General features: G+C 39.4%; 1 protein-coding gene across 1 annotated transcript in view; it reads left to right on the forward strand.

Annotated features, from left to right (window-relative positions):
• Positions 1-2,230: 2,230 nt before the first annotated feature.
• Positions 2,231-18,464, forward strand: part of CEMIP2 (cell migration inducing hyaluronidase 2) — a gene marked incomplete at its 5' end in the record, with an annotated part of 36,757 nt that continues 20,523 nt past the window's right edge. Inside the window, 6 exons of the mRNA XM_082335847.1 lie at positions 2,231-2,555; positions 7,339-7,479; positions 8,022-8,583; positions 11,266-11,435; positions 12,743-12,931; positions 15,879-16,048. Of these exons, the coding sequence (XP_082191973.1) occupies positions 2,231-2,555; positions 7,339-7,479; positions 8,022-8,583; positions 11,266-11,435; positions 12,743-12,931; positions 15,879-16,048 (1,557 nt within the window). The remainder of the gene's footprint in view (positions 2,556-7,338; positions 7,480-8,021; positions 8,584-11,265; positions 11,436-12,742; positions 12,932-15,878; positions 16,049-18,464) is intronic.

Consider the following 18,464-nt stretch of genomic DNA (forward strand, 5'->3'; position numbering starts at 1 on the left):
GGCTTGCAAACAAGGCAGAATGCTTTGTACAAAATAAAATATGCTTGAAATATGACACGTGTTTTTGATGTCTGCTGTAATGAATAACTTTTTTTTTCTTTAAAGGGCTAGCAGTACTTTAAGAGCCCTTAGTAGGCAAAATTGTGGTAAAATTATTTTGTAAAAGTAAGTTAAGTTTTGCATAACCACTCTGGATTTAGTTGATATAGCTGAGCAATTAACAAACTTAACTCTTTGTATCACTTTATAATGAACACTCTGTAGTTGTTTTGTCAGTGTGATAGATAAATGCCGTATCTGAAAACTTTTTAACCAAGTTTAAGGAGTTGGGGCCCAAACCATAAAAACAACATCAATGCTGGATTAGATTTCTTTAAATTTTTAATCAAAAAGATACTTCAGTATTTGTTTCAGCTAGACATAAATACTGCCTTTGAATTAGTTGAAAATTTCCTTCTCTACTCAGCTTTTAACACAGCTTCTAAAACATATAAATAATTGAGTTTTCACTGCTGAAAGATGACTAGTTGAGTGTAAAAGCACATGTGGTGAAAGCAAGCTGTTCCACAGTGCTCATAATGCATTGGGCAGTTAAGTTTGAGAGCAGAGGATTAGGTTTGGGAAATAGTTTCTCAAAGAACAGAAAGGAGAATGGTGAAAATCAATTTGCTACAACGAACAGGTGCGAGACACTGCTGGAGGACTTGGCATAATTTTTACACTCTGGGATGGCTACTCCAGTTAATGTTTCAGTGCCTTTATTGTCATTATGCGTACATCTGGAGATGCATTGTCTCCCATGAAAGGGTAATCCAGCCTGTTCGATAATAACAACTCTTTTGCCTTGAAACAGTGAAGTATCAGATTTTGCAGCATGTGAGACAAAAGGCTCCTTTGCTACTTCTCAGAATAAGATTACAGTTGTCACGTTCCTCCTTCACTAGCGTGCCTGGCACTTCAGAGTATTGCTCAGACTTCCCTTTGTTAATGGAAGAGAAAGAGGATCTTTATGCTCTTCCATTATTGTTAGTTTTTATTTTCATAATTCATTTTGCTATTTAATACACATGACTTATGGCTAAATTTCCTTCAGGATTTAGTTCAGAAAGTTAGGTTTCAGTTAACTGAAACTTGAGCAGCCCTCTCAAAAAATCCCATCCCTAAGAAATGTTAATTAAAAAAAAAAAAGTAATGCCAGCTTTGTGAATACTTCATACAAGAGTTGACCAGAAAGCCTGAGAAAACAGCCGAATGCAGTTTTGTGTCTCTTAAAGCAAACCAGAAAAGCGTGGTAAGTTAAACTGCTGGTGAGGATGGGCCAGGCAGTGATGTTTTTGGTAGGCTTTCCTCATTGATTGCTTCAGAAAAAGATAGAAACAATAGTAGTAACTGAAATAAAAGTAGCACTCACTTCTGGGTGATAGGTAGAGAGATCTGGAGCAGTCATGTTGCTTCCAGGCTTTGTGTCCAAACCCAGGCATCTCAGCAATGAGAAAAACCACGAGGTTTGCTGAACAAATTGCAGACTTTCTTACAGGACCATTCCTGATGCACCTTTACTAGCAACCAAATCCCACTGTGAGTAAATTGAGAGTTTGTTGGCTCCATACGCCTTAGCTAATTGAAAGCGTTCACTAAGTTGCATCAGCATGAATACAAGTAAAATTGTGTTAGGTATTTTATGTATCAAATGCTTTTTTACTGCTTCCAGCGTGGAAGGAAGGCTTGTCTCTTTCAGCTTCTTTTCCATAAAGGAAAACAATGAGGAGTTTGTTCAGCTTCTGTGTGCAGAAGAAATACATTTAGGCATTCTTTGCATAACTGTGGGGAAGAAGGGGTTGCTAGCTTTCTCATTGTTCAGCTTGTTTCTTAATCGCATAATACAAGTTAACTGTGAAAACACTGTGAAAAATACGTATGGTAACTACAGAGAAATGGTCTGTGCTGTACTGTGTTCCCGTACCAGATGCTTTTGAGTTTAATTTTTTTGAAGATATATATACACTATTGTTTCAAGCTGTTATACTATGGCAAATGACCAGTAGCAACTGAGTGACTGATAAATAGCCACAGTTTCTCTGGGTGTTCTTCTTAAGAAGGCATGTGGCTTAAAATTGCTTGTTTGTTTGTTTCTTTTTTTCTTTCATGTATGGTACTCTGTATTTTGAAAGCCTGTCTCTTATTTTTTCCCCTCTGTGTGTGTGTGTGCATCTTCCAGTGACTTTGTAACATGCAAGACACTGATGCCAGGGGGAGCTCCCCTGCTTTCCTCCGGCCTCAGAACGGGAGCAGTCACAGGTCTTCGGGGTACGTCCCAGGGAGAATTGCCCCTCTCCGTCCCCCACCGCCTTCGCAGAGCCATGCTGCAGCCGAATTTACCTCTGCAAGACAAGAAGCCCGGACAAGACTCCCGTCCTTACTAGTGGATCAGCACCGCCACCAGGCAGAAGCCAACAGGCATAAAAATACTCTCATTTGCTTTGCTATTTCTAGCCTTTCACTTTTTGTTGCACTGGGGATTTTTTTGGCAATAGCTTCAAAATATGCTCCAGATGGTAAGTTCTTTTGCAAACAAAATCATCCTAGAAGTTATGGTCCCTGTAAACATAATTCAATAATTCAGATCAGGATTAGTGTTGAAAGTTAAGTGCAAAAATAGGATGCTTACTGCAATTTTAACATAGAGGGAAGCAGTGTTTGGTGGCTAAGATCAGCTCCTTTTTCTGTTATCAGTGTCATTTTTAATATGTTTTTACTGTGAGTGATTTGATTTACTTACATGAAGCAAAAAGGCATAGCAGTAAATACAGACTGTTGGTGAGGGGGACAGAAGTATGAATAAGTGTAATTATTTTTGTCTGCAGAAGAAGTTGTCTGATACATTCACAAATTGCAGACAAAATGCAATCCTGTCTGTTTAAGCAGTAACTAAGGAAGGTAGTAAAAGATTGTTCAAGTAAAAACATTTAAAAATCTGTGAGAATTTATACCAACAGTATGTGTTTGCTCTGTTTATACACAAATTGGGCAGGGACTACTAGCTGTGATCTTTTTTTTTTCCCTCAACTCATCTTAGAAAACTGGGCTAGTTTCATGGAACTTGGAAAACCTCCCAAATGTATCAGTGGTTATAAAGCATGAACAGGTGATGTGATTAACTGCTGATCACTAAGTATACATCCATCTGGCCAAATACTGCTCGGGGTTGCTATTAGGTGCAGTTGCTAAAGGTTGGTAGTATAGTTTGGAGCGTGGGTTGTGTTGTGTTGGTTTTTTTTCTTTGTTTTGTTTTTTTGTTTTTTTGTTTTTTTTTTTTTTTAAGGCAGAAGTCAGATTTCTAAAAGTTAAACAGGGTTTCGAATTGAAACTGCTGGCTATTGTAACACAACAGACTTAGACTCCTCAGTGGCTTTTGGCATAGTAACTCAAAAGATTCTGTTTCCAAAGTCAATGCAACATAGGCCGAACAAATTAGATGATCAACTGAAGATATCAGATGACAGTACAAAATGAATGCACACACCTAACTGGAGCACTCTTGGTGGTGGCTTGCCAAGATCTCTTCTTGGGTGAAGTTAGTGAGTTTTCCTAATAATTATGAAGGAAAACAAAAATACCTGAGGGATTAGTAAATGGAAAGTTTTTGCTATGTTGTGATCCGGATCACTGGTAACCGGGGTACTTATTTGGAGTAAGAACCTAGGTTGCAGCCAGGTTCAAGAGGAGGCCAAAGGGTGACTTATCCAGTTGACTCTGAAAAGTACTTTGAGAGGGGGGAAAAAACCTTTCTCCTTTGATACCAAGGCTTTAACTTATTAATTAATTAAAAGTTACAGATTTTGATGATGATTTTAGTAGAAGTGGGGTGTTACCGTATGCTGTGGGATATGTAAAACAATAGTCCCTTTATGCTTTAAAAGCTAATAATGTGAAGGAGATGGATTGCCTTTTTTGAAAATGTAAGTGGTTTTGGAATGGTTTTGCTTCATCCGCAGTAGCTCATTCCAGAGGCATTGAGTTGTGCAGATTTTTTGCACTGAATGCATAGGCAGCATGTGTTTGATGGATCACCAGCGATACTTAGGATGTTGTGGGAAGAGTTGCTGTGATCTAGTAGACGGCCTTTTTTTATCTACGGTAATGATTTACATAAGGTCTAAGGAGTAACCCAAGGTCATGGCGGCTTTCCCTCAACATCCCACTGCTTCTCGATGGAAGTCCAGACCAGTTTTCAGCATTAATTGTTGCATTGTGTCTTTCTGAAGTTTCCCTGCACTATCATTTAAAAAAACCCAGCATGCACCCATAGAATCCTTTGGAAACCCTGACACTAGAGAAACTCCTACAGGCACCAAGGAAAGTCCTGCTGAAATTTTAATCTTGTAGTATTGTTGTTGCAGGAACTCCCCAAAAGTTTCCCAACAGGTTGAAATGTTAGCATGCTAAGCTCCAACATAGTGGTACTGCAGCCAACGACACCAGTTCCAGCTAGGTGTGTTCTTCTTAAGGGCTAATTGAAAATCCATATTGTCAGTACTTTTAATGGCTGTTTAAAAGGCGGTAGAGGGAATGTGAGACTTAGTAGTAATTGCGTGTAAATCCTAAACCTCCGGCATACCTTCCCCAAAGGGAAAATGATACTTGTCTGCATTTCTGTTCCTGCCTGTCAGCTGGTTTCTTTTTTCCTCCTTGCTTTTATCTTCCTGTCATCATCTTTTTTTCTAAGGAGTCCTGAAAACACTGGAGATCAGGGAGAGCACTGGAAATGCAATTTCCTTCCCCATTTCCAGGGGCTTGTGCTGGAGGGTCAGGATGAGAAGCTGGGGAGGTTTTCAGGGAAAAGTTCTGCTTGGCCATTGCAGCTCTCAGCTGGAGTTTGCCCAGGGTAAACAGGATCCTCAGAAAATTTAGCTGCCAAACTGTGATAAACTTCTGCTGAGCATAATATAACACTGATAACTTTTTCCCAGAGGCCTTAAAAACTCCAGACTTGGTGGCTAAGCAGGTAGAAAGGAACTATTTAACTATATCTTGAGAACTGTTTCCTGCCTTTTCTCCTGCCAAATTTCATATCCTTGCTCCAGTACATGGCAGATTCTAGAATTTTTTTTTTTTTTTTGGCAGAGTGGTTTGGTGGTTTTTTGTTTTTCCTCCACCATTTGCAAAAATATCACTTCCTCCCCCCCCAACTCTATTGGAAGCAACTCAACCTTAAGGGGAGCTGACCCATTTTTACAGAAATGCTCTGAAGCAGAAGCTTTACTTGAAAAATTTTCAACATGACTGGTTAAATTTGGCAAGGCCATAACTACCTAATGTTTTCTGGCCTATGCTTCTGTTTTCATTTAACCTTAACTGTAGAGGCAATGACTGTGGTCTGTAAAATCTAATCACTGATTTTGGAGGTAACATATGGTGAAGTACTAAATATTTTATGTTTTCTTGTGCCCCGCTGCAATTGCTAAGGAAGAATTTCAAAGTACTTTTGCTGAGCACATCTGATCTGCTTGCCAAAAAGTTGATCCACCGTGCTTCAGAAGCATGCTTGCATTACAGGAGTGCCTGTTTCTGATGCTGATGGCTTCCTTGCTGGATTGTGATGTACAATAGATTTTTTTTTTTTCACTTATTGTGCTATACCTCTTCTTTCTGACTCAATAGAATTACAGTTACTAGATCTTCTCTTCTGTGAATAACGCTGAGCAGAAATCATCAAGTTGCTGACTCATGGTTTCCTCATATTGCCCTTTGCTATCAGCCAGGAAATACGTGTTTCTTCTCAGTGCTTGCATGTGTGGTGTCTGGGGGAAGGGGTTTAGTGACTCTGCATGAGTCAGGCAACAGACTTGCATTATCTGGTAAGTGCTCAGCAGTCTTGCTGATCACAGTGCTTCATGCTTTTTGGCTCTCCCTCGTGTTGAATTTCATTTTCTAAATGTTATCTTTTTAGGATCCCCCCAAAAGATTTTCTTTTGTTTTTATTTTTATATTGTTACTTGGATGCCTTTTGCCCTTATGCAGTTCTGCTAATTTTTTCCCATTGGTAGTCAAATCTTGGTTTATGTGGGTTTCCTGAGTTGGAAAGGATTTGAAATGTGGAGAGTAACACCAAAGGAAAAACAGTTCTGTCAGCAAAACTAAGGCTGGCTTGTGTTAAACTTGTGGATAAGTTTCACTTTTTTCAGATTGTGCAAGAATGGGCTATTGCTAATAGCTTTTTGCCCTCAAAGTTGCATTGTAGATGGGGGTGTGTTTTTCTCCAGAAGATAAGGTGTGAAAAGGCTATTTTGACTGTTACTCTCAGTTGGGATGGTAACCTGTTTATTTTGGCATCTTTCTGGTTGTCTTTTGCTTAAGAAAAATATTTTCAGTCTGACTTTTGGTAAGAAAATCAAGGAATATACTTCCTGTTTCTGTTTTTGTAGTATGTTTATGCTGCTGCATTACTCAGCTGCTTAATATGCTAAAGATGTGCATGTTGTGATTCCAGATGAAGTTACAGCAGCAATGTAGTATTTACAAAACCCTGTCACTTCTTACTGCTGCTTCTCTTTTTCTGGCCTCGTAGTATAGTGTTATTGCCCCTGTAGTGCCAGACCTTCAGCAGGGTTTCAGCAAGGATTGCGTGTGACTCTGCTCTCATGTGGTTTGTAGCTTGATATTTAAGCTGTCTTCCTAAGGAATACACACCATGAGTTTAGACACAAATGTCTTGTATCCCAAGAAAGTGCTCTAACCAGAAAGGTATTATCCTAAATATACTAAGGATGTCTTGTCCCTCTTTATCCTTTACCTGCAAAACTACACTGAAAGAAGTGTTTTGGATGCTTAAAAGCAAGAAGGGATCGGCCTTTCTCACACATGGAGAGACCTTGAGGGAGGTGAGAGATTTAGATGCTTTACAACCATGTTAGTTGGCCTAGGTAGCTGGCCTAGGATATCCAGTGCTCAGTGTGACTGCTGTGGATCTGAGTGCTTCCCACTTACCTCTCCTCATCTACTGCAGGTGATGTAGAAAATCTCAAAAAAAATCAGATGGGGTTCAAAAGTATCTATTGTCAACAGTATATGTTGAGAGTTCAGTCTGTGGTCATCAGTAGTTTAATTCAGTATAAGAATGCCTTCCCACCCTTGAGAGTTTAGCTGCCTTTCAGGTATCTTTTTGGCTGCTTGAATACAAACAGTAGCATCAGTGGCTGCAGTATTGTAGCCACAGAAGGAGGTGGGAATCCTCTATGGTGACTGACTCTGCCTTGCTCGTGTTCATCCTAATGCTGCCTTGACTGATGTGATGACACTTGTTTTTTTTTAAAAGCTGAATTTCACATTGTATTGCAGAGAATTGTCCCGATCAGAATCCTCGTCTTAAAAACTGGAGCCCTGGAAAAGATCCTGAAAAGAGAGTTTTTATCAAAAAAGGGGATTTGTTTCGTCTGAACTCAGATGCTACAGTACACTCTATAGTTATACAGGATGGAGGTATGAAATGGCAAGATGAACATCATGCTTCAGTTTACTGCATAGTTTTTACTTCTGTGATTAGATGAAAAAATGTGTTGGAATTTTATGTTGCAGCTTATTGATGAGTTCCCCTGCTTTTACTTTTCAGCCTGCTACCAGGCCAGGAATATCATTAAAAAGATGAATGAACACTGTAGAGTCTTTTCAGTGGACCATTGATGTGGTTTTCTGTAGGATATAGTAAAACAAGACTTGTATAGTAGCCTTCCTTGTACAAGATCTGATTGTCTTCTGATGGTGACTGTGGTATGTTAGTAATTCTACCAAAATGGCAGAAAAATCAGGAACAAACTGACCAAATTATTAGAAAGACAAATCACAATTGGTAGAAGTTAATTTCCCAAATATTCTTAAGCATACATAACAGCATAACAGCTTAATTCATGGGTGTGGAAAATAAATCTGTAATTTTTCTGTTGTTCTTATTGCAGAACTTGGTTCTGTGAGTCTTATCTGAATTTTTCTTTGACCTACAGAAATATTTTCTTTTTTTCTTTTAGGGTTACTTGTTTTTGGTGATGATAAGGAAGGTTCTAAAAATATTACCTTGAGAACTCGATTTATCCTGATAAAGGATGGTGGAATGCTTCATGTTGGAGCAGAGAAATGCCGCTATAAATCCAAAGCAACTATTATTTTGTATGGGAAGTCAAACGAAGGTGCTGATGTGCCAGAATTTGGCAAAAAATTTATTGGCGTGGGCCCTGAAGGAACGCTGGAGTTGCACGGGCACCAGAAGTTATCATGGACTCTTCTGTCAAAGACTATGTATTTCTCAGGGCTGGCCTATGGTCATTATACATTTAAAAAGAATTTTTCCCGGGGACTAAATGTGAGAGTGATTGATCAGGACACGGCAGAGATTTTGGAAGTGCTGAAGTTTGATACGCATGAATTTTCAGAGGAAAGCTTGAAGCTCCAGAACTTACTGAAAAATGGAAGTCCTGGTCGCATTGTTGCTATTGCTGTAGGAGATTCAGCTGCTAAAAATCTACTGGAGGAAACCAGAGTGACTATTCAAAATCTTCTGGGAAGTAAATTTGTCAGAGGATTGAGTTACAGGTAAATAATTTATTTTTCCCTTTTGTGCTCAGTAGAGATTAGATACAGGTTCTGCCACCTTTGGCGGATTCGTTAAACTTTGACAGTGTCTGTTCTTAAAGTCTTCAGAGGATTCTTGGTGTTGTACGTAGTACTGCAGTAGTAGTATTCAGTGTGCAAAGACTGATAGTTACACATATCTGTGTGATAGACTTTATTACTTACTCATAATTGCTCTCTTTCACTTGTCTTTACAGAAATTAAAACTGGGTGCAGCGAGGAATTTTTTTCTTGTTCAAACACACAGATAGAAAACAGTTGCTAGGTGTAGCTTTTAATGCATATGACTTTATGTTTGGAGGAGCAAGGAATGATAGGCCAGAAAATGAATACAGGAAAGGGATGCTAATCCTGTATATCAAACAGCATCTTATTCATACCTGTACACTGTTGAAATGAAAGTATATTACCCCTCCACTGATTCTGCAAGGGAACTGATCTGTAAAAGTATTTTGTTATTGAAGTACACTTGTAAGATGTTTCTGTATCTTTTGAGCATTCTTTTCACTTGGTCAGGGTTTGGATGGTAGGACAGAAGAAGAGGTATAATAGAAATTATTAAAGCGGGAAACTTAAACTGCTGTGCTGTTCATTTAGTTGTTGCAAATGACTTTTTGCAGTACAGGTTCTCAACTTGGCTTTGTGCTGCTCAGTGTTAGCAATACAAGTGAAGGGGACACCAAGTCTCCTAACTAACTGTCAGGCTGTTCTGCAGCTTTCATTAAGATGATGTTGTATGACCTGTTTCTATTTTCCAGGAAATTGGTCATTTAATTTTTTTAGTTCTAGTCTTACCCCTCAGTACCGCCCCAACATCTGGATTCCAGTTAGTTTCCTCCCTCTGCTTTGGCAGAGGCAGGCTGGGACGTCAGTCAGATGGCATCTTCTGACCTTGGTTCCCATCAGGAGCACATTTGTGTCGGTGACTGTGTAAGCACATGGTCATGGGATAGAAAGTACTTGCAGCGCTGCCTCTGAAGCAGTTTGGTCAGAGGCGCTGAGGCCTGGATGTCCTGTAGTAAGTGCTGCCTCCTGAAAGCAGTGAAGCCCACGTGGCAGTTGTTCAGGTCACTGTGCAGCCAGCCCCGAACCTGGCCTGGAGGGGTGTGGGTTTCTGGCATTCGTCTCTGCCCGTGACCTCCACGCCAGTTTGTCTGAAATGGGGAACTTCTTCAGGCTGCAGCTGGCAAGAAGCAGCCTTTTTTCCTTCTCTGCTGAAATGATTCTTGTGTGTTTTCGTTAGTCACTAGAGGCACATAAAATTGCGGTGTTCTGCTGTGGAAGATGGGCGAGAAGCTCTCCCCGAGTGCTCACTGAGGAAAAGCAGGGTTGTTTTATTAAACCTATAAAGGTAGCGAAAGAGATTTTGGCATGGAGGTGAATACTTCGTTACATCCCTCTCCCTTTCTGCCTCTTCCTGCAAAATAGCATGCATTAAAATCTCTTGATATCTGTTTTAAATGTTGGTATGTGAAATGTTCAGCTTGTTTGCTGCTGCTACTGAAAAGCTGCCCCAGTACATACTATTCCTATGAACAAGTTAACACTAAACACTTTCATTTGGCGTTTTAATCCCAATCAGTAAGAACATCATGAGGAAACTGAAATAAAGCCAACTGGATTGAAGGTGGTTTTGATACCTGCCTTTGAATCAATCATTACCAACAGACTACAGTCCAGCTAGCTGACGCTGTTTTCATTTGGGGTGAAATGATTCAACTTTAATGTTGCAAAATTGTTCGGCTTTCTAATAGATGATCTCGACTGCTTCCTCTACACACATAATTATGGCATTACAGATCAGTAAAGGACTGCAAAATAGTCTTGTTTTTTGAACTTGATGGTGGCTTTCTGTGGCGTGTGATTTGTTTTTCATTTCCAAAAACTTGGATGCATTGAGCGGAGCTGTAGGAACGGGAAGTACATCCAGGACAGTTCCCTGCTCCGCACTGGTGCTCAGCCAAGTAGGCATCCAGCTGAGGGAAGGGCCAGCGTGGGGAAAAAAGCAAAAATCCTTGGTATCAGCCTTCAGAAACTTCGGTGATCCCCTTGTGCAAAGGTTGTGTAACAGTATGCGGTTCCTTTTCTGGATCTGAGCATCTTGAAAGATTCAAAAGCTATTACCCGTCCAGTACAGTGATTGCCAGCGGCTGCTGCTGGCTGTGTTCATCCCTCCTGGGCTGATGCACACATGGTCTCCAGGGACTCCTGGCTGCCGCTTGCCACGGCGCCGTGATAGCAACGGGCTGCGGCAGGAACGTCAGCACTGGCTCCTAGTCTTCCTGTGCCCCGGTAAAGCTGTTTGGGTGTAAGATCCTGTATCACTTCTATCGCTCATTTGCTTTTGGAAAAAGTGTGTCTTGTTGGATGTTGTACTAAAAATATATCTGAAAGTCTCCGTTAAGAGAGCTCTTGTATTTGCCAATTTGTATATAGGACATCCAATTGTTTTAAGCTATGTTTTTTTTCAATGGGGTCTGCCCACTTTCCTTCTGCATTTTCAAGTTGGATTTTAAAAATAATTTGGAAGAGCAAGCAAAAGGATTGTTTATGACTTCTGTGCTCCTTGTCTTGTCCTTTACCTGTTTGTGAAGAATTTGTTAAGGACCATTATATTTAAACATTTACTTTTGTTTTTCACAGGCAAGCCTGGGCTTTCGTTGGTGTCATAGGTGGTGGTAATTCTTCTTGTAATGAATCAGTGAGAAACTATGAAAATCACAGCACTGGTGGGAAAGCTCTTGCTCAAAAAGAGTTTTTCACAGTAGATGGTCAGAAGTTTGTTGTGAGAGCTTACAGCGAATGGAATGATGGTAGGAAAGCATTTTGTGAAATCCTGCAGTTGGAGTAGTAGTAAAAAATATATTGTCTATGCTTTTTTTGCTAGAACTGTTGGTTGCAATTTAGATTTCTGAGTGCTGCTGTAAGTTTTTGGGGTATTTTTGTTTTTCTGCTATGGATGAAGTATGAGGACACAGTTCTTCAGTACAACTTATTTACTCAGTCTATTTCTATACAGTATGTGAACAGCGTAACATTAAGAGTCTTCATTTTCAATATATTTAGATAGAGATAAGGGGTCTTATAAAAGGCTGAGACAGACTTTTTTTTTCTTTTCTTTTAGTAATTTGTCAGTCATGTATATTTTAAATCTAAGCTTCTGAGATGGTGATTATGATCCTGAAAAGAAAACTTGGTAGAAGCCAAGTGAAATGTTTTATTCTTGTTACAATCTTCTGTTGCTGTTTGATGCTGAACTTTAGGCAGCTTTTCTTATACCAAGTTGAATCTGTGGTATGAAGAGCCTGGGAGGCCTACCACTCATTTACTTTTATCATTTATTCATTTTTGTGTTTAATATATCTTTGATCTGAGTTTTGCTTTTTATGGGCAGTCATCTTTTTCTGTCTGTAGGATTACTAAGCAATGTTGTATTTGCCTCAGAAGAGTTTTTTAAGGTAGTCAGATATTTATTTCTTAAGTAATTGAGCTATGATACTATTTACTTATTGTTCGTTACAGCCCTATGAAAATGTCTAGACTTATATTAAAAAAAAAAAATCCACCAAAATACATCTTTTACTTGCTGATACTGTAGAGTTAGGGTCAAGAGTAAGGAAGAGTTGCTGAACTTACGCAAATCCATCACAAGGCAGTGAAATAGCATGTGTGTGCAATTTAGCCTGCCAAACTGTTTTATTAGTTATGAATAAAAAGGAAGGTCCCGCTACATTGTTTTGCCACGTCCTTGATTACATCTGTAGAGTTTTAAATGGCAGAAAAATGTCACTTGAAACAAGTAAAGGTAGCTGGACCTACAAATTGTTGCCATGTGATATTGCTGTTTGGTTTGTTTTTTTTTTAAATTAATAGATTTTTTTTTTTTTTCCCCCGTGTCACTGTTAGTTCCATCTTTTCCATTTGTTTTATTTGAGATCCACCAAAGAAGCAGGCTGTAATGGTATCTCACACTGGCATGTTTCAGAGCAGAATTGTACTTCAGAGGGCTTTGGAGCTTGTGAAATCTCATACATTTCTTAGTATCTTCTTGGAGAAGGTTTCATATGAAGGTGGATATAATCTTACATTGTGTTTACTTTTTTTTTTTTTTTTTAATTAGGTGTCCCAGTTTCAGGCTTCCAGGTAGAAGCTGTAGGTGGAGTGATACTGAATCTTCTGGATGATGTTAGTAGCTGGGAGCCTGGAGACCGGATTGTGGTTGCAAGCACAGACTATTCAATGTATCAGACAGAGGAATTCACCCTCCTTCCTTGTCCAGAGTGTACCAAGTATCAGGTCAAAGTCAAAGGTATGAGAGCAGTCACCACCTGAAGATTCGTGTCAGATACATATTGATGATGATACACCCCAGACGGTTCCTTTCAGCAGGAGCAGTAAAGAACAGGCTGTTCGTCTCTCTCTCTATTGCTTTGTGGCCAAATACAGGAACGTGTACTTCTCCTTGCTTTAAAATTGCTCTGTATAATGTCAGGTCTGCCTCAACAGCTTTCTGTACTAACTTTTCTTTCTCCTTTCTTCCCAGGCTCATTGAACGCTTTAGTTTTCTTCCAAAAGGATTATGGTTGTTTTCTTTTCTTGGCTCCTTTCTGTCTTTTCACTAGTTCTCTCTATGCGTGCTTGAGTGGATGTTGTGGTCATTACCATATCCTTTGCCTTTAGCGCTCTTCCCATCTTTTGAAGTGTTATCATTATATTTTTTTTCTGTTGTTATTAAGAAAGGAGAAAGGAAAAAGAAAAGGGGAAGAAAAAATAAAATGGCAATCCTTGAACCTGTTTTGTGTTTTTTTTTTTTTCTCAGTTCCCCCTCCACCCCCCACCAGCAAAACAGTTATGAAGTAAGTGGCACTTCCAAGCCTCTGCTCACACAGGATATCCCTGAGCAGTTGCAATCTGTTTTTCCTTTGGGCGTGATGCACGCAAAATGGTCATGCATGTTGTTGACAGTTTCCTTTTTTATTATCTGAGTCACTCTGCTTGACTTCAGAAGAGCCTCCCGTGGGACTGGCTCCCCTGCTCTGCTGGCATCTGTGTTTTCCCTTTGCCCCTCTGTGCCCCCTCCATGCCAGCATCCTCCTTCCTGGTGCTCCACCGGCCTCGGGTCTTAAGCTTCCCCTCTCGCTCCCTTCTGGTGGGCTGCAGCATCAGTTTGTAGCACAAGCTAACTAGTGTTATTTTGCAGTGTTAGTTTGCAGTTAGATCAGTGCTCTTCAGGATCTGGTTTTGTCCCATTCACCTCTGTACAGTGCGACTTCCTCTTCTTCAAGCCGCTCTTCTCTTTGTCCGTTCTCGGAAATTTTCTGTGAACGCCCTCAAACTTTCCTGTTCTCCCTGCGTCTTAAGGGACTGCCAGCTTGTATGTCCACTTTGCAGTGCAGTTTGCATCCCACAGCATTTGTTAGCATAGGTCAGACGTGTTTTAGTGCAGTGTGAAGTCCTAGATATGGAAAAAAGCGATCTAAGTTCACTTTATTATGCATTGGAGAATACCAGGGTGTGTGAAGCCACAGAGCTGACGTAGTGCCATTGAGCATGATGCTTCCTGGGCTTTGTTCTTAAGTGTCTCACCTTGTGTGTGTTATTGAGCGTGGTATTTTAAAGAGCAAGCTTAACTTGAAGGTTGCAGTGTGAAGTTTAAGGTGGTTTTTGTCGCTACTGAATAGTGTACGTGCAAGCTCAGTTTCGTCTTGGAGATCATGTACTGTAGAAAAGCAGCTGCTTTTAAAGACTTCAAAAAAAAAATTTTTTTACAAGATTAACAATATGACATAAAATACAAAATCTTGGCTTTTTTTTGAAAATGAATGCTATCTGCACTGTATATAGATCTTTAAAAGATGTTAAAGGAGGTGAACTGGCCTATCCTGGTTTTTTTTTTCACCCCCAATATTAAGTTTCCTTTGTCATAGTAATGGATACAGTTTAAAAAAAATCCCCAAACCACCCTATATATTTGTTCCACAAAGAATGAATTTTCTGTGGAATGGCAAACTTGACATGCTGCAGAACTCACCATCTTTTGAAACTATTTCTTGTATTTTTTGCTAAGTTCTTAGCTATTTTGGCCACTTTGTAGTAGGAAAACTAGAAAGTACTGTTTTCTAGCAGGCTTAGTTGCTCTTTCTTTGCTTGATTTATGTATGCTAGTCAAATATAGGGAAAAACAATAGGTAAGCCTTCAAGGAGAGGAGTGCAGTCCCATTTACAGACATCTATTGTCTTTTTAAATCTTCAACAGCAGGTACAGAATTAATACCATGCTTGGTTCTGCTTCATATTGTGGTAATGACCAGTTTAGGCTTGTATCCTTTTGTAAGCTTTGAAGTGACAAGTCTGTATTCAGGGAATCAATAAATGGAGAAGAAAAGAAAAAAAAAAAAAAAAAAAAAGAGGAGAAAAAGATCTTTTTAAAAAAATAAACACATAAATGCTTTTTTTTTTTAAGGTTTACAGGACCTGATAATTTTTTCAGTTGGAGCAGTCAAATAAGAGATGGATTGCTTCTTTGCAAGAACTGTGTAAAACTAGAGTATCTTGTTTACCCTGTTTTTAGTTCATGCATCCTCAGAATAGCTATCTAGGAAAGAGCAAATTTAGTTAGGAAAGTAAATCTTTTTTTCTTTGAGAGGGATGAATACAGTATTTTCTAAAGATGTTTCGACTTCATTTTCAGTTCTTAGTTTTTCTTCAAAACAGATTAAGCAGCCAGCATCTTTTTTTCTTTTAAAGCAAATCTGCATCTATGTTTCATTAAAAGTTTTCTAGATACCTTGGATTCATTTAAACTTTTCTTTGTTTTTTATCCATTCTGTTCACAAACTATTGGACTGAAATTAAGATGCACTTGCAAATAAAATGTTGAGATTTGTTTAGGATTAGTTGTCTTACTAAAACGAAAAATACATAGGCAGCACTTTGTTTTGGAAGGAAACATGGAGTAGCATACTTGATTTGTCATCCTGCAAGATTCTTAACTATCATTGAGTCAACCTCAGTCTGGAAGGGGTGAATTTGCTTGGTGTTAGCTGGGTTGATATTTATCATCTAAGAATTATGTGTTTTTTGTGTGCCTTAGCATAAGAAAAGGTAAGAGAGAGCAGCGTGTTAAGGTATCAGAATGCATGGGGTTTGTTGCTACAATTAGCTTGCTTATATAAAATAAGTTGGTTTTGGGTTTAATATCAATGGCAACTCTTTTTTTTTTTTTTTCCTCCCCCTCCCCAATTCTTTTTGGGCAGAGAATCCTCAGTTTCCTCACATAGGAGAAGTTATTGATGGAGTGGACATGAGGGCAGAAGTCGGAGTTCTTACGAGGAACATCTTAATCAAGGGGGAGACAGAAAATACCTGCTATCGTGAAAAGGAGTGTCAGTTCTTCAATTACGATACATTTGGTGGACATATCAAGGTCTGAAAAACATTTTAAAGTAGCTTTCTGCCATGTAAAGGCATATTGAGGACAAAAAGATTAATGCTAAACTTGGAGGGATTTGAAACCTCCAAGAACATCAATTCATACAGTTGCGTTGTGTAGAAATGACTTTGTTCTCAGCTTTCCCAAAATTAATTGTATCTCATCAAGACTTAATCTGCAGAATTAGAGGAAGGGATATCAATGTGTGAAATGTTGCAGAAGTATTCAGCATATATTGCAACATGGTATGGCAGGGATTAAACCTTACAAGTGATGTCCATGCATGTGCATCCTGTAATATTACAGAATAAAGTTTGATCTCCCTTTTCTCTGTCTTCCCTCTTTTCACTGACTGTCTCACATCCCCAAGCAATGAGCATTGAATCCTAGAGATCTGCCTCATCTGAAATGGGGCACTAGAGGGACATGGAGAGGAACGAAACTGAGTTGGACCATGGTGGTTTTTTATTTAGTTTTTTTAAAAATTGAAAGTACTAGGGTTATGTAAAGGAAAGTGCTTCTAATTTCTTGTATTACCATGAACATAAAGAAAGCTGAGGGAAAGTAGTATTATACAAACTAATATTTAAACTTGTATTCAGTTATGGTTTTAGATGAAAGGATTGAGCAGCAGTGTATCAGCTCTTCACTGATGCTGGAGAAGTTTGAGGCCTTGTATTTTAAATGCAAATGTGTTTGTGCTCATTATGTGCTGGTCACAGTTTAAATCTCTCTTTCTAGTATATTTGGATGCAGATTTTAATTTTATAGTGGTGGACATAATGGTGGGAAAGAAAATATGCCCTTTGCCTACTGTGTGGCAGCTTTTGTTTTGTGGAAGAGAAGTAGGTGGGCTCTAGGCACTCTTTTGTGTTTAAGATAATGTAATGAAAGAAGATAATGACAAGCTGTGAATCTTGCAAGGCGTGACCTTGATTGCCACAATAGCACAAATACAGCAGACCCCTCAGATGTCTGGAAGATAGAACAGAAAACAAACATTTTGAGTCATCAAAGTTGTTAAACTGTTCCCAGGAGACTGTTCAGAGTAACTGAGCGTCTGCTGCCAAACCTAGACTTCAGCACTAAAAGCATTTTCGGCTTATGTTAATCTTGTGTGCTCAAGCAGAGGGAGCCTAGGCACTAGAAAATGTTAATGGCCTCAGGGGTTTTGATCATCCTGGATTTTCTACTGGTCACTGGGACAGTAGCATAAAGGAGGCTTAGTGGCAGTGAGGAGAGGCATTGGTTTGTAGTTTTATGACTGCATTAGTGCTTTTAAATGTTAAGGTCAGAGATCTCAGGGATGCCTGGTTTTGACCATCCCTCTATTTTTTAGGCATACAAACCTTAGGAGTGCAGTTAAAGGAGGGGGGAAAAAAAGTCCATATTACTAATTTCCCTAGAGGACAAAGTACATATGAAAATGGTTATTTTTGGTAAATACCCAGTACAGGTAAGTTAATGAAATAACTAAAAAGTTTTTTTTTCTCAGCTTAGGTCCTTGCAGTTTAGCTGTTGCACTTGGTTTCTGTTTTCGTAGCAGGTTAGATGGAAGAAAATACTTTTGCTTTCCTGTATTACTGGTACAGCCCCATTAAGTTTTTGCTTTATATTAGGTAGTGTTACTGTGAAGTTGTACAATTCTGAAGGCAATTTCCTATCTTCCTTAATAAAGAAGTTTCTCTGGAGTGCTGTGTCCTGTTTTAGTTTCCCATTGCAAAGAAGATGTAGATGTGCTGGGGCGCGTCCAGTGAAGTTGGTGTGTGGGAGTACACGATGATGAGTGAGGAGGAGCTGAGAGAACAAGGCTTGTTTGGTGTTGAGAAGGCAGAGAGGAGGGATCTCGTTGCTGTCTTCAGGCACTGGAGAGGGCTCAGAGAGGCCAGAGCAATTCTTGATGTGCACAGTGGTAGGACAAGAGGCAATGGGACCAAGCTTCAACAAGGCAAATTCTGCTTAGATACCAGGAAAATGAAAGGGAAGAACCAATTGACATCATATGAGCATCTCTGTGGCTGGAGATATTCCTTGGGCAATGCACTGAGTAGCTGTCTTTCAGCTGACCCTGTGCTGAGCTGGCGATTTGGACCAGGTGTCTTGACAGGTTTCTTTTGAATCTGTATTGTTCTGTGATTTTATTCAACTAAACCTGTCCCAGGTGGGCTACGCTAGTACAGCTTCAGTATAGACAGGCGCTGATGTGGGTGACTTCTGTTTATTTGGACAGTATGTGGTTATACGTGAAGAATATTTAACATGCCAGCTGGTAAAGACCAAACAGTAAAGTGTGGCAACATGTCTGGTGAAAATTGCCCTGTTTTAGCCACATGGAGATTTAGCTTTTACACTTATTTATGAAGGATACTGTTTTGTAAGGCAGGATATAGAGCAAGACAGTAACTATTGT

This window comes from Platalea leucorodia, assembly GCF_965183815.1.
Source record: "Platalea leucorodia genome assembly, chromosome: Z".
Classification (NCBI taxonomy): Eukaryota; Metazoa; Chordata; class Aves; order Pelecaniformes; family Threskiornithidae; genus Platalea; species Platalea leucorodia.